The sequence below is a fragment of the Poecilia mexicana genome, unplaced genomic scaffold (genome assembly GCF_051168715.1).
Source record: "Poecilia mexicana isolate PSO_F unplaced genomic scaffold, ASM5116871v1 scaffold_6, whole genome shotgun sequence".
Taxonomy (NCBI): Eukaryota; Metazoa; Chordata; class Actinopteri; order Cyprinodontiformes; family Poeciliidae; genus Poecilia; species Poecilia mexicana.
In genome coordinates this window covers 6,328,544-6,344,185 of record NW_028263375.1, presented here as the reverse complement: position 1 = coordinate 6,344,185, position 15,642 = coordinate 6,328,544, and the positions used below count along the sequence as shown (strand labels likewise).

At 38.5% G+C, this 15,642-nt stretch overlaps 1 protein-coding gene across 2 annotated transcripts in view; it reads right to left on the bottom strand.

Moving 5' to 3' along the window:
• Positions 1–730: 730 nt before the first annotated feature.
• The window catches only part of LOC106925363 (guanine nucleotide-binding protein G(o) subunit alpha), a 106,695-nt gene continuing 91,783 nt past the window's right edge, over positions 731–15,642 (bottom strand). Inside the window, exons 8-9 of one of the 2 annotated variants that reach the window (XM_088006136.1) lie at positions 7,683–7,836; positions 731–3,422 (exon numbers count right to left, since the gene is read on the bottom strand). In XM_088006136.1, the coding sequence (XP_087862262.1) occupies positions 3,235–3,422; positions 7,683–7,836 (342 nt within the window). In that variant the 3' untranslated portion in view covers positions 731–3,234. Of the gene's footprint in view, positions 3,423–7,682; positions 7,837–8,278; positions 14,361–15,642 lie in introns of those variants that run through there. The other variant, XM_088006135.1, reaches the window with a different exon arrangement.

The following is a 15,642-nucleotide window of genomic DNA, read 5'->3' as shown; positions in this document are numbered from 1 at the left end:
CTGGACCTCATCGGTTCAGTAATTTTTATTCTAACGCAGACTTTGATGCCTTTTAATTTCTTACTGAACTTGCTATTCGCATCATGTGTTCATAAAAACAGTGACTCATATATTGTTGTTATTGCTGATGACAGATTTTTTTTTCAGCAGAGCTCAAACTTTTTTCCAAACTGGATGCCTTTCTTTTAATAAGGCAGATATTATTAACTGATCTATAATATTTTTCATACACAAAAATATAACTTCTTTTTTTTAAAATATTGTACTTATTGCTAATAATGGGAAAAAGAAAACATCACACTTTGGGATTTTAGAAAAATACTGAAAATACCTTTGACTTGTTGAATTGATTCCACTGTGTTTTATTCTGGTGCTATTAATTAAGATATATTTTATTCTTGAACTATTAATCTAGGCAGTTATACATGTTTACAGAGTCTCAGGGCTTCAAAGGGTAACAAATGAATGATCAAATATTTAGCCAGAATTATCTTGTTTTCTCTTTTCTTTGAGAAGAAATGAGAAAAAGAATAGTCTTTTAAAACATGTTGCTCCGTACCTTCTATAATTTCCACCCTGAAAAACGAAGTTTTAAATATTAAATGTTCATGGTGGAAACTTTTGATCACATCTCTAGAATTTCTAATCAGTTGCTTGAAGCTTGAATATGAAACAGCGATGTGTAACGCTTCTTGCAGCTGAAAGTCAGAAAACCAGAGACAAGAAGGTATTTTTTCTGTAGTCATGAAAACAGTGGCTTTTTAATGTAAACACTACATTCGATTGGTTTTTCCAGCACGGACATCCCACATGAAATAACAACCATTCACTAAAGAAGAGTAGAGGGAGAGAAAGAGAGAAAAAAGCTGCACAGAAAAAAAGCATTCACTGGGTAAAGAACAGAACGTAGGTAAGAAAAAAATAAATCATGAGGATAACAGGAACAGAATGCAAAAAAAAAAAAAACAGCTTCATCGTGTCATTATACAGTTTTTTCTTTTTTAAAACCTAGAAATCAAGAAGGCAAGAAAGAGAGGTTTCTATAGATAGATTGATGAGGGGGAAACATAGATCAGGTATGAATAAATAACAAATTTCCAAATCTACTCATTGTGTGTCTGTGTGAGTGTGAGCGAGTGTGTATGTGTGAGGTGAGAACTGTGCTTTTCATTATAGACCTGGAAGGTGTGCACTAAACTGAAAAGATAGAGAAGAAGAAGAAGGAGCATGACTTTATACAGCGCCGATGTGTTAACATGCGGCATCCCTAACTAGCGGATGCAGCCAGAAACGTGCTCTCCCCCACAAAAAGAGTGTTTTTCTTTTATCCCCCCCAGAAATAATAAAAAATAGATATCGTTATATTATATTTAATCGTTCTGAGTCAGGCTAAAGTGAGGAGACGGTTCTAATGCAGGGAAACAGGCAGAACGGTAAAAGGAGGTGGAGCTTGGGCCTGGGGGCGGGGCTTAGGGACAGGGCACAGATCGGAGCGTTACAGCAACACCGGGTTCTCCGTGGTTCCTCGTCAGCTCGCTGTCCGACTGGAACCGCCCACCAAACATCGGCTCATGTAAAATGGAGAAAGAAAACGTTCCGTAGCTACAAATCACGAGAAATCGTCATGATGTCGGTCAGTGTCGTGGTGAAGGCGGTTTTTCTCTGGGAGATTTTTGCCCTTTGTGTTGCTGCAGGAAAAATCTAAACATTTCTTCACTTCAAAGGTTCACATGTGAGCTATTCCTGCTCGGAAACTTCAACTCACATTTTTCTGACATATTCTCATAATTCATCCCTCACCCCCCATTCAGAAACCAATCAGCTTTCCCCTTCAGTTGCTGCTTCCACATTTATTTATTTTTTTTATTGTTTTTCTATTTAGTTTGCACTTTTTATGAAGTGTTTTTTTTCCCTCATAAGCAGCTTTATGCTATAAGTTTTAACAATTATCTGGTCTTTTTTTTATACAAAGTTGAGTATCTCATGCTATTTCTGTTGGGAATGGAAAAGAAGAGAATGACAAGGACAGGAGGGGGGAAAGGTCAAATCCCGACGCCTGGGCGCCATGCAAGAGTCGACAGCGAGGAAAGAGAGGATGGCGGGCGATTGGTCAATAAATAAATTAATAAATTAATTAGTTTTCTTGAATGGAGAATGTTATTAGGTTATTATGGGGAGGAAGGTAGAGTTTTACCTGCTTCTAAAAGCGCAGCTATCTACAGCGCAGTGCCTCTGTTACATGGCACTGACGATTCAGTCAGTAAGCGAGTTTCCTATTGGCTCTCGAGTCCGGCTGTGGTCAGCGGCTGGCCAATGACAAAGACCAGATTATGGAAACAGGAAACCAGGAATCCTGGGTGGAAACTGGGTCTTGAATGTGAAGATGTTAAAAGTTACTCAAATAAAAAAAACAAAAACATCTTAAAATGTCTTCTCAAATGTAAACAACAAAAAAATAAGTCAGTTTAGATTTCTTTTTAACGTTCTTATCCAACTTGTCAGGTGCATTTTAGTGCTGCTCACATATACACATATTTCTGCAAATAAAAAAAAGTATTAATAATCCGCAAAACAGCCCAAAACGACCAGGATTAAACAGGAAGTACAGGTGAGAGGTGAGAAAAATCAGTGTACAGACTCAATAAATATACACACGATAATCAAAGAAATAAAACAGCATCATCATTTTCAAAGTAACAATACATAAAAAAGTATGCAAGAAAAAAAAGTACAGGCTTCGGTTTTGTTAACAAAACAAAAATAAAAAAAAAAATCACACAGTCGACCACGTGACGGAGCGGCAACAGAGGCTTTCCTCAACTTTGTTCAAGATGTTTCAAGGCTGCAGGTTTGGGGTTTTTTCTACTAAAACTAATTTTGTTTGCTTGGCAACAGACCCAAAAAAACATCAGGGGGAATCAGAGCAGAGAGGACACAAGAACTAAGAACATTAGATAGATTTATATATATATTTATATTTATATGCATGTATGCCTATTTTTTTTTTAAATCATCCTCATTATTAATATGTACCTAGTTGGATTTTTTTTTTTTGTTTTTCTTTAGAGAATCATCATCATCATTATCATCATCGCCATCATCATTTCCACAGCAGTGCCAAAGGAACAAGACAGAGGAGGAGGAGAAAGAGGAAGAGGACAGGAAGGATGGGAGAAAAGTGTGGGGGTGGTGGTGGGGGGAGGAGGGGGGTCCAGGGTGTGTGTGTGGGCGCGCTCAGTACAAGCCACACCCTCGAAGGTTGTTGGCGATGATGATATCGGTCACAGCATCAAACACGACCTGGATGTTCCCCGTATCCGTGGCGCAGGTCATGTGACAGTAGATTTCCTTATTTGGAGAGCGGTTCTTGCTCTCGAACTGTGCTTGGATGTAAGCTGCCGCGTCTTCATAGGTGTTGGGTCCTGGACGAGCAGAAAGCAGAACAAAAATACTCAATTTAAATGAGATTTTATCAGATTTTACATTAAAACCTGCCTGTTTTGCAGAAGCTGCTCTCAGTTCAGTTGCATGTTGATGTAGTCAACTTATAGAACAAGTGATCACCAACAGTTGAGATAATGCTGCCATCCGCTGATCGTTCTCCTGCTTTTAGCTTTCTATTTTTATGAACATGAAAAATAATCCTAGGCCAGTTCTTCTGTTTCTTTCTGTGTCTTATCCGTCTTCGCAAGCCTCCAGTCGGTCGTGTCAGATGGTTCTGGTTGTGCTGGAGGTTTCTTCCTGTTAAAGGGGAGTTTTTCCTCTCCACCGTCGCCACATGCATGCTCAGTATGAGGATTACTGTAAAGTCAACAACTCAATGTAAGCGATAGTCGCTACATCCAGGAGGAGTAAATGCTACAAATCACCGACTCGATCCAATCTGCTGGGATTTTAAATAAAAACTTTTAAAACTATTCTGAATAATCAATTGAGCATAATGTTCTGATTGATAAATTGGAATGCATGCATGACTGAATCGAAATTATTTTTTTGTAAAGTGCCTTGAGACAGTACTTGCGAACTGGTGAATATCTGTTACAGGTGACCCACTATGAATCCTTGAACAGGTTAGGATAGATCTATGGCCTAAACAAAACATGCTCAAAAATCCTTGTTAGATAATAAGATTTTAGTCTGCTCAGTTCTACACATTTTGAGCTCATTTAGGGCCTCTTGTCACTTTCAATCCAAATAAGCTGCTGCTGGCCACGCACCTCAACTCAACGTAAAAAAAGCTGCGAACAGACGTACAACTGTACATCTTTGAAAAGCAGAAGTGGAGCCTCCTGCACATCCAACACGAATGCAGCAAGTGGTTTCTTAGTGATAAGTCAACAAAACATGTTGTCTTTTCCAGCAGCCATTGTACAACGCACAGCGGTAAAACCAGCTCAACATATGTGGTGGAGCTCTGCTTGGGTTGCTAGGTTACGGAGCAGTTCCTGCTGATTTGTGATGTTATATTCTGGGGTGGGGGGTAGGGTTGAAACCAGACACCAAAACAGACATCAGAAAACGTGCTTGATTTGTTTTTAGAAGCAGTAGAAACCCAAATGAAAGTACAAAAATGTGCAATATGTGACTTTTACTTAATACTTTCCCTCTAAGGATGCAAAGCTGCAAAACCCTCCAACTCCACCTCAGCCTTTCTGTCATATAAAATGAAATCAGAAAAGTATTTCCAGTGATCAGAATGAGGAGTGTTCAGACCTTTGGCTGGACAGAGAGGCAGAACATGATGCAGCAAAAAGTAAAGGTGGAAGCTGTCAGAACGGCTCAGTGTGACTATCAGAGCAGCGTGAGAGACGGGTGCACCGCTGTGAGTGTGTGAAGAGGCTTATCATAGCTCACCACGCACGTCTATTACTCACAGTGCTTTTATCCGTCACCACTACATCTGGCTCCCACTTCCACGTCAAGAAGTCTTTCTGCTTCCCTCTGCCGTTTTTGCAGACTCTCACTGCCAACAACTTTCCTCTCCTCCCTGTGCTCGCTATCATTTCTCCACTTGTGGAAATGCAGTAAAGTAAATCTCTTCTTGAAGTGAGGTTTTATGTTCCTCCAACCATTTCGCTCTCCCTTTCTCTGCTGGAAACTAACTTGCAGCTGTAATCATACCGCAAGATTTAAAGTGGCACATTTTTCAGACGGTTTATAATGCAGAGACAGTAAATCCACATCTGAAGGTCCCATGCACAACTAATGCCCTCAATCAGGCAGCTGTTAATCAGAGAACAGACCTGAGGGTTTTAATTTCCAGGAAATCTCACTCAGACAGTAAAGATCAGTCATTCATGCTTTCGTATCCAGTTTTAAATGGGATCAGGACGTCCACACTGCTCTCTGACTGAACAATCTTAAGGTTAATTTAAGGTTTTAGGTCAAGAGTTGGATCTCCAAAGTAACTCCAGCTGAATGATCTTGTTTGCCTCTTTGCCAAAAACTGTTGGAGAAAATTGATTTTCTGTCCCAACAGGAAATATGAAACCATCACTGACAGTCAGAACCGCTGAAACATAAAAGCAGCAACTTGAGCTCTGACCAAAGGCGATGAAGGCAGCTCAAAGTTTGGTCAATTTATTTAGCAGTTTTAAACAGTCAATGTTACATTTGTAAGAAATTCTGAATCAGAATCAAACCATTTTGAGAAGTGGAGTTATACTGGGCCAACACTGCAGATACAGGAAGCAGTTTTCCAAAATTTCCTGCTAAATATTTCTTAGTTCAAAATCATCAACATTTTCTGTTGTAAAACAGAGATAATCATTAAAAAAGTAAATCATTTATCTACGTTCCTAAGCAATACAGACATCTTCACCCTCCTTTGCCAAACTTGGATAATTCTTCCTGAGGTCATTTCACCTCCTGCTGTTTCTCCAGAGTCTTTAAAATATGGAAAAATATGGAACTGGCTTTTCCAGGGCTGAATAAGCATGAAAAAAAACCCCATAAAACTGAATGTGGAAAACAGCTTGTTCCACCAGAATCTTAAACATATTCCTTTTTTCTAAAGCAAAAAAAAAAGACTTTATAAGGTAAATGCTCAGAAAAAGTTCTGCTGACCACAAAACAGACGTATGACAGGAAAAAACAGCTACTAATAATTTTGATGTGACCATTTCTAGAAGCAAGAACTTGATCATTTGGGAAGATAAAAGTGGTGATTAAGGTGTAAAAACCCCCAAAAAGTTCTTTATGATCCCCATCAGGAGATCAGTGCATAACCTGTGAATGTGAAGCTTTAATGTTTGCAGCCTGAAACTGCTGGCAGCATGACCGTCATAAATTCAGGCTTGAAATAAAGATATTGTTTCAACAATTCAAGCCTCGACATCTCCAGATCAGGAGATAATGGAATGAGTTTCTCATCAAAGAAAGCTTGAGGTCTCATTATTTCAGCAGATTAATGGGATAATAAAGCTGTTGCCTCAAGAAAAAGTATAAAAAAACCTTGATATTGTTTTTTCTAATGAGAAAATCGAGCTGTTATTGAAACAATAATGAGTTTGAGAGTTTATTTTCTCAAGATAAAGAAACAAACAACCTCAAGGTAATGTTATCTCCAGCTAATGAGATAATGAAACATTAACATGAAAAACAAACTCCAGGTCATATTTAGAAAACTAAATCTAATGAGATAATTAAAACAAGCCTTACATTTATCATCTCAAAATTATTCAAGTCAAGAAAACTGTAACCTAAACAATCTTAACATCACTTTATGTCTACATGCTGATGACAGTAAAGCATTTCCATGTCAAAATTAATTTCTTAACTCCATATTATAAGCTTACAATTTTTGACAGAATTAATTTAAGATCGGCTCAAAATCTGTTTGAGTTACTAACTGTGAACTTTTAATAATCAGTGCTGTAAATGAGAAGGTGTTTACGTCTTTCATTTTTTATTTTAGAAGTTTAAGGTGACCAAAATATTGTAAAATCAGAGAAAGATGACCTGAGGAAAAACAAATGTTTTTGCTCCTGCACATAAGTTGTAGCTCATTTGACAAAAACAAATAAAAACTGGCAGCTACTCTTGAAATCATATTCCCTTAACAACGACACCAATACTACTACTACTACTAATAATAATAATAATAACAGTAAAGCATATTGTTTAAAAAATGTAATTCTGGGGACACAGTTGGTAACACCCCTGCCTTTCAGCAAGAAGGTCCTTGGTGCAAATCCCAGTCTAAGGTTTTTCTACATGGAGTACTGGACTAAATGCCATCATCACTTGAAAACTGTTTTTTTGTAATTGTTGTTATTGTTGTTTAATGTTAATCTTTATTTTAGGACCTAAAGCCTTTAAATGTGACAACATCCCTTTAAGAAATCATCACAACATGGCTCTTCTATTAACCCTTTAATGTTTTTACCAGCGTTGCTCTGAGAAGTAACTCCTATAACGAGCTCAGCAGATGCACAGTTCTATCAGATGTTTGCTAATTGATGCTGGCTAGTCTGAAGGAGCTGAGTGGAGGAGGAGATGTGTCTCGAAGGCAGAGCTAGGTCCAACCATGCGTTTTTCGCAGCTGAATGGTTGCAATGGAGATTAAAGGATTTCTCCAAAATGCATGAAAGAATCAATGTAACACTCCAGGTATGTTTTTGGTGAGGGAATAACAATATAATAATGTGATACTGCCTCTTCAAGTGAAAAATATCTCTCACCTGTGTACTCTGGGAAACAGATGCTGAGTGGAGACTTCTTAATCTTCTCTGCAAACAGATCCTTCTTGTTGAGGAAGAGGATGATGGAGGTGTCGATGAAGAACTTGTTGTTGCAGATGGAGTCAAACAGCATCAAAGACTCGTGCATGCGATTCTGAAAAGGAGCGGGGAAATGGTGAGAGAGGAGCGGGAACACACAGGAAAATGGGACGATGAGGACGGATGACGGGGAAGACGAGAAAAGAGGAAATTTTCAAAGTTAACAGAAACTCAACAAAAGTGAAGATTTACACAATAACATGTTACTATTAAAAGTAGAGCGAAAGAGTGATGAGAGAACAAAGAGGGAAACTTTTCTCTAGAATTAATGCTTCAACATTTTCCTCAGCCATTATGCTGCTCTCATTTGTCTCACACTCAAACTAGCGGCTGTTTTACTTGTTTACGGAAATCCTTTGTTAATAAATAATTACAGCTGTGGAAAAAAAGACAAACCCAGAAAAAGAAATCGGAGGAAGAGAAGCGAAGAACGAGAGCAACAATAAACTTCTTGATATCCAGGAAAAACATTTTAGGAGGGAAAATAATCACACATCTCCGGTTGCTCATGTGGTGCTTTATTATCATTGTCTCATGTATAAATACAATGTTCAATAAATTATCAACAGCAAGGGAGTTACAGCACAAACAGTTTAGCACTTGCACACATACAGTATATACACATCCATATACAGTTTGTGCAGGTTTTGCAGTACCTGGACAGTGTTTACAGTGTTGGTTGGCATGGAGACAGAGTTAACTTATGGTAACAGGAGAGCTGGGTTATGGGTGTGATGAGAAATGGCACAGTTGATGCTCCAGAGTCAAATCTGCTCTAATGCAGCCGGGAGACTTCCTGCAGGAGAGCGAGCGACTCCTTGGCTTGAGTGCTCATTACGGAAAAGTGAGACTGAAAATCAGGAGATCGCTCATAAGGGCATGTAAGCAAGGTCAGGATGGGAGCTGCTCTGGAGCTAATCAGGGAAATATTTGGCACTTTGTTTTAGTTCTTCATCTGTAGCGCTGTGGCATATCAGCAGCTTGTTGTGGAGGGAAAAAACAAACAAAGAAAAACGTGGCACAAATGCAACCATTTCTCTGCTGAAACCATGTGGCATTTTTTATCTGAATTTAAGACCTACACTGGGAAATAACAGATAAACTACATTACCCACAAATCCCTATTTTATGTAGCCAACACAGATTAGATATTTACTATCAAAGATCAAGTATTTTTTTTGGTCTTGGCCGTTTGGCCCCAACACACACACGTCTACACACAGACACACTGATGGCTCATTGTTCTTCTCTCAGCGCTGTTTCCATCCTATTAACCCCTAACTGCTTTAGTGCTACAGTGCGGTACTTTATTTCTAGGAAACAATTGGATGTTCTGGAAGGTCAAGCTGAATCAACAGATCACACTGTTTAATCAATACAAACACTATAAGCTGCTACGAAATGTTGGTTCTTCACTGATTATTACAGAAAAAACTTTCTACACGTTCTATAATGTATAGATGAGCAAAACTCAAGGCTTGTATTTATTATAAAGACATACATTTAAGTTATGTTTGGAAAAAAAACTGACTAAATAAACTGTAAAAAGAAAACTCCCCAAAGGTTTTCACTAAAACTTTTAATTGGAAACTTTGGGATGTTTTGCTCCATTTCCTCATGTAATGTGGACTTTTGTAAATCATAACCTGCTTTAGCTGTTATTGCTAAAGACAGTAAAAGGCATCAGATCTTGATTTGTCTTTCAGGTTTCATATTCGCATGTCTTTTTTTGTTCAAATTTAAACAATGGAAGGCTTTTTTCCAATTAAAAATAGTCATAATAATTACTGAATAAAACTAACAATGAAAATATCAGAACTTTTGTGAATCCTGACAGGTACAGTACCTGTACCTAACAAAGCAAAACATCGTAGAAAGGTAATGAACCCAGTCATGACGAGGCAGAACAACGTGAATTCCACACCACTGATCCCAGTAGACACACTCCATGAAAAGTCACACATAATTCTGCTTCTTTTCGTCATGTTTAGACCCAGAAAGGACGCCAACCGAAACCGCAAGAGAGGAAACAGTGAGTCGGCAGCTTCAGCTTGAAAACATGATGATGATAAAGTGAAATGACCATCAGAAGGTGCATTTCTGGTTCTGAAGCTCAAATGTTTCTCACCAACCCTGCTTTCAAATTACAACATAGCTGCAGTGTGTATAAAACCAAGTACAAGATACAGTCATAAACTGGTTATTTGACCAGATAAACGTTTGAATCTTAATAAATCATTCATACAAACATTGCTCATAAAATGTTACTAATAGTGATACTTAAGCAAGCTACTCAACAACATTTTGAAATTTCTCAAACAGGTTTAATTTGATTGTTACATTATTTCCGGATTTGATAACTAGCAACTGGAGTATAAAGGTCATGTTTCCCTGCAATGAAATGCAAAATGCAAATATAGGATATAAAAAAAAGTAAGGAATATATAGGATTTTTTTTAACGAGTTCAATGTTTGGTTTCCTGTTAGACCTTGTCCAGAGTGTATCTGAGAAGATTCCTGCATAATGCTTCTGTACATCCTGATCTTAAAACCATTTATCAAAAGTTTTTAAAAACCTTTAAACTTTTTCTGGGAATCAAAGGAATCAATAGGAGCCAGGTTGAGAGGTGCAGGTAAACCAAAATGACTTAACCACATGTCACGTCAGAATGTTTCCAATAAACCAGAGACTCTAAGACATCTGCAAAGACATTTCAGTTCTGGAAAACAATTAATATACAAAATGCTTAAAGCTCACAAACACACTAACTGATTTAGATGTACAAAACACATATTAGATAATTTAGGTTTGAATTTTGTTAATGCTGTGAACCAACTGGGGGTAAATTAATAATACTGATCAAGAACAGCTGATAAAACACCTCCATGTCATTCAGTGCTGCCAGAATCGAGGAGATGGAGCTCAAACAGCATGTTGTCACTTTCTGCTGCGAGGCAAATAAAAATGAAGACTTTTATTTTATCACTGTGAACTGGAGCTTACAGAACGTCACGTACATGGAAGATTCAGCAGGATGTCTTCCTCCAACTGGTGACAGCTCTTTATGTCAGGCACTAAACAAAAAAACTAACAAAACTAATAAACTGCGCTCGTTTGCTACTATCCTATTTTATAACCTTTTCTGGCTTAATTCAGTGAAATTAAACAACAACAAAAATTTTAAGGCAAAGTTTAACAAGATGAATGTTTGTTGATGAAAAATGTTGCCAGTAAAGTGCATTCTCTGGATTTGGAGACCCAAGAATTTAGTTTCCATTAAAAGAACCCAAAACATGCAACTTCCCCTGTGGATTTAGATGGAAAGTAATTTCCATGAAAAGGCAAGGAGAACTTTATTACTAAATAGTTTTAATGCACAGAACAAATAAAACAAAATAAAAAAAATCAAGAATACAATTATTGTTGTACTATCTATTCTACCAAGAGATGTTTAGAACACAGTGCATCAATATTCTTACACACAAACAGCAGATTTTCTGTTTGCCAAATCAACCAGCGTCCATCTGATGCTTTTAGCTGCAAACGATGGGAACATTTGGCAAAGGAAGGTGTGGCGACATTTTAAAAACCCCAGGGCCGTTCTGTGTGTTCAGTGCATGTGTGTACGCTTGCCTGTGCTGCTGTGTGTGTTTGTGTTAGCGTAAAGGGTAGACAGGTGCCTTGCGGGTAATTAATCCACAGATAGTGACTCCACCACTGCACCCCTGAGCTGATGCTGTCTCCCAACACAACACGTACACACACGTTTGTGAGCTGACCTTTCCTGTTCTGTTAAATGACACATACACACACACACACACACCATTAACTGTACGCAATCTGCAAACACACACAGACAGAAAATCCACAAGCAGAATCTCACACAGCAGGCCGATCAACAGCCTCGGGGAGCTCTCCGTCGCTAATTAGGAAATTTGGCGCAGATGTAGAAAGATGAGCTGATGATGTCATCTACCTGTTTAAAAGTGAGGCAGAGGATGAGAGTGATGAAGCACGAATCACATCAGACACTTTCACCGTGTCAGTAGGGGTGGGCAATATGGACTTAAAGTTTTAACACAATATTCTGTGGTTCTGTTGTGATAATGATAAAAGTGACGATAAGAACTTCTCTAATTGGTAACTGTATGGCTGTGACTTTTATCATTAAGTGTGATTTTTATTACAAAAATACTCACAGTAACTGTTTTAATCATATTTTCAAACATTTGGATATTTATCAAAACTCTTGTTAAATAATGGAGAAAATAGTAAAAAGAGCAATTTTGACAGTAGCTATAAATGTACAAAAAGCTGTTGCTGTTCCACTAATGTCAAAAAAATAGAATTTCGCTACTGCAGTGTTTCCATTACAAGAGAAACAATTAAAATTACACGTGAATAAGTTTGTTCATGTGATAAGTTATTAAAAAAACATGGCCGCTCCATTATCCTCCAACTACTTCCTGTCATCTTCTTCTTCGTGGTTTCTGCCAGTGGCAACATCCGATTGTTGATCACGTGAGTCGTGATGCATAAAAACTTTTCCATTGCAGTTCTGAGAAATAAACCAATTTTGATACTACCAAAAAACTTCATAGTGCCAAATCTTTTTATTGAAAGTTGAGGTTTTGCAGAAGTGGTGTTTTCATAAAAAAATTTTATTTTGACATCTTGTATGGCCGATGAGAAACACAGGTAATAGATATCAATTGGAATTTTATCACGATAAATGATAAACGATGTGATAAACGCCCACTCCTACCTTCATGTAATAATCTTTTCTTCAATCTGAACCCAAACCCCAGCCATACACTCTCTCCAGGTTTCAGTCTCCCAAAGCTCAGCTGTGTTTTTACGGCAGGAATGTTACAGAAAGCAGCCTCAGATAATGGCTGTAGTCTCAGGGCGGGCTGAAATCGATGCGCCCATCCAGCCACTATCGGTAGCTGCCGGGCTGAGTCAGCTTTTCTAGCCCTTTGTTTTAAGTGGTTTCATAATGGAGTTGTTCACACTGCAACATGAGGCAATGATGCAACCTCCTCCCAGCTCAGATCCTGTTTTCCTCCATTTACATCCTAATTGTCTACAAATAAAAAACAAAAGCATACAATTGATAATTATGTAATAAGGAATGTTAGAGTTGAAAGTATTTACTTTCGGTTAACATGGTGAGATTTTTAATAATAACGTTCTTTGTTTAAAATGTGGTTGATTCTCAGGTCCTATGTCTCATATCAGAAGCCAGAGGAAAAACTAGGCAAAAATGGTTTTCATTATTAAAAACGGTAAAAAATACTACATATCCAAACAATATATTATTTGTCACTAAGCAGAAAACAGCGTAGAGAAAAGTGTGGCATCCCGGCTATTCATAGGCGATATGGACCATAACCACCAATGAATAACTAAAACATCCCCTGAAATGCTTATAACTCCCTACTTTAAAAGTTCAAACACCAAATATACCTTAATATATATTAATACAGACAGTGGAAACCGTCTTAACACTACTGCAGAACATCAACCATTTTCCTCATTTCCGCTCCCAGGAGTTACAGCTAATCTGTGTCAAGGAAAAATAGGATTGGATGCTTTGCAAACGATGTCAATGAGCATTTTACATTTAGGTATTTTAGCTACTCAAGCTTTTCTTTTGAATAATTTGGAGTCACATTCCACAAAAAATCCAAAAATATAAAGACATAGCTAATGTAGGAGTGTTCAATTAAAACCACAGACATTAGCTTACGTTTGTCTTCAGAGACTAGCTAACTGTGGTAGCTAGTCAATTTTCTGGTTTGCTATTGTGTTCAATCACCATAGCAACAAAGATAGCAGAGTACTGTGTGTGCGACTGATTCAATGAAATGCAAACTCAGTAATGCAAAAAAAATCAGGTAATTATAGGAGCTAAGATTACAAATGCAGCAGCCATGTTGGATTCTGAATGAGGTTGGTGAGGAATCTCGTGATATGAGGCCAAATAGCATGAAGCATTAAGCAATGGAAATTTCTTACAACACTATGTATGCATTAATGGCTTATCTAACAAACTTGTTAAGCTTTTCTCACAATTGCCCCTTTACAGAATGAACCAGGACACCGTTGTTTGGTATAAAGGCCTGAGACAGAGGGGCTAGGACAAGATTACTGGGGTCAGGTAAGGTCAGAAAAACAACAGTACGCAGCGGGAGTGGTCCAGGACTGAACAAGCAGAAGTTTCAGCCAACCAACCAACGAGTTAAATCAAGCTGGACCAACAGTCTGCTCTGTAGTAAAGGAGGACATCATTTGACCAACTCTCACAGGATGACCAATCGAATTGGCCAATCGAATTGGCCCCACACATGTGACATAACAAGGTACCACAGAAGTAAAAGCATCCGGTCAGTACAAGCCGCAGCCCCGCAGGTTGGTGCCTATGATGACGTCTGTGACAGAATCGAAGACGAACTGGATGTTGTTGGTGTCCGTGGCGCAGGTCACGTGAGAGTACACCTCCTTGTTGGGCGACTTGTTCTTGCCTTCGTACTGAGACTTGATGTAGGCAATCCCATCGTCGTAATTATCTGGACCTGGAGAGGACATGAAGCAGGAGTTACGACCAGTTTTAGATTTTTAATTTGTTTAGTTTTATTTCGTTTTGACTTTTGTTTGTTTAATTCTGTTACTTTTAATTGAAACTGAATTAGTTCAATTCAGTTACTTTCTAGTTTTTATTACTTTTAGTTTTTTTCATACTTTGGTTAATTTTTAGGTGCAGAATTCAAAAAGGTTGCAGTATTGTTTTGTGATACATCGATAGGGAAATGAGTACTCAACAGAAGATGCTGTTTTCACAAAATGTAGTTGATTGTTGTTGAACAACAGACTCTGGCGTTTGTTCCCAACTTTTGCTGTCGCCATTTTTCAGACCAGCCGCCATTTTGTGGACTAGCATAGGAAAAGTAAGGAGTGTTGTCGTTTCCTGACAGTTGACTTAAACTGCTTGTATGAAAAAAAAAAAATCCACATCAATTTGAGCGACTAATGAATAAATACACAAACACAAAAACAAAAGATATTGTAATTCTAGTTTCAGCATATTTTAGGAATGGATGCAGAATATAGTCCCAGCTAGTTTTCTCCCACTTAATGAAAATGTTTCGGTTGTCATTATTTAGTTTATTTTTGATAACTTTAATAACCTCGGTTACGATGCAGCTTTTAACGCGTTTTTCATCCAAACCGTTTAGATCCGTGAGCCGCCTCCTACTTCCCCATCATCCCCCTTTTTTCCTCCATCAGCGCTATTTTGTGATTTTCTTTCTGAAAACCGAACCTTTGACTCTTGAGCTCAGCAAACATTGTGCTGAGGTTGTGCTGAGCTCGATGCCAGCGCGCTTTAATAAACGTGATGCATGGACAACTTCCTGAGACAAACTGGAGCTGTGAGTTTGCTCCAGTAAATGGAAAGTGATGGACATTAATACGTCCCGTTATTGTTGCTGCAGTGCGGCGCTTTCTCCTGGATAACCAGCAGCTACAGAACGAAACTCTGACAGTTCTGACAACCTGAAGCTAAAAACACTGGAGCCATTATTTGTACAGTGAGTGTGGTGATCAGATTAACGCCGGAGCCAAATCCACTGTGGCTCCTTTCAGGTCCAGTTCATAATTAGCCGTTGGGGCGAGCGCCGCCTTCTGCCAGCTCTTGGCTCGATTTCCTTTGTTCTTGTGCTTTTGGGATGAGCCTGAACTCAGAGACGAGTCATTTTTGGTCCAATGTCTCGGTGGCTCTAGGCCATCAGCAGCCGCTGCCTGTCTGCTCCGGCAGGAAGTTGGTCAGAGAGCAGCTAGTGGGGAGGGAGGAAGAGG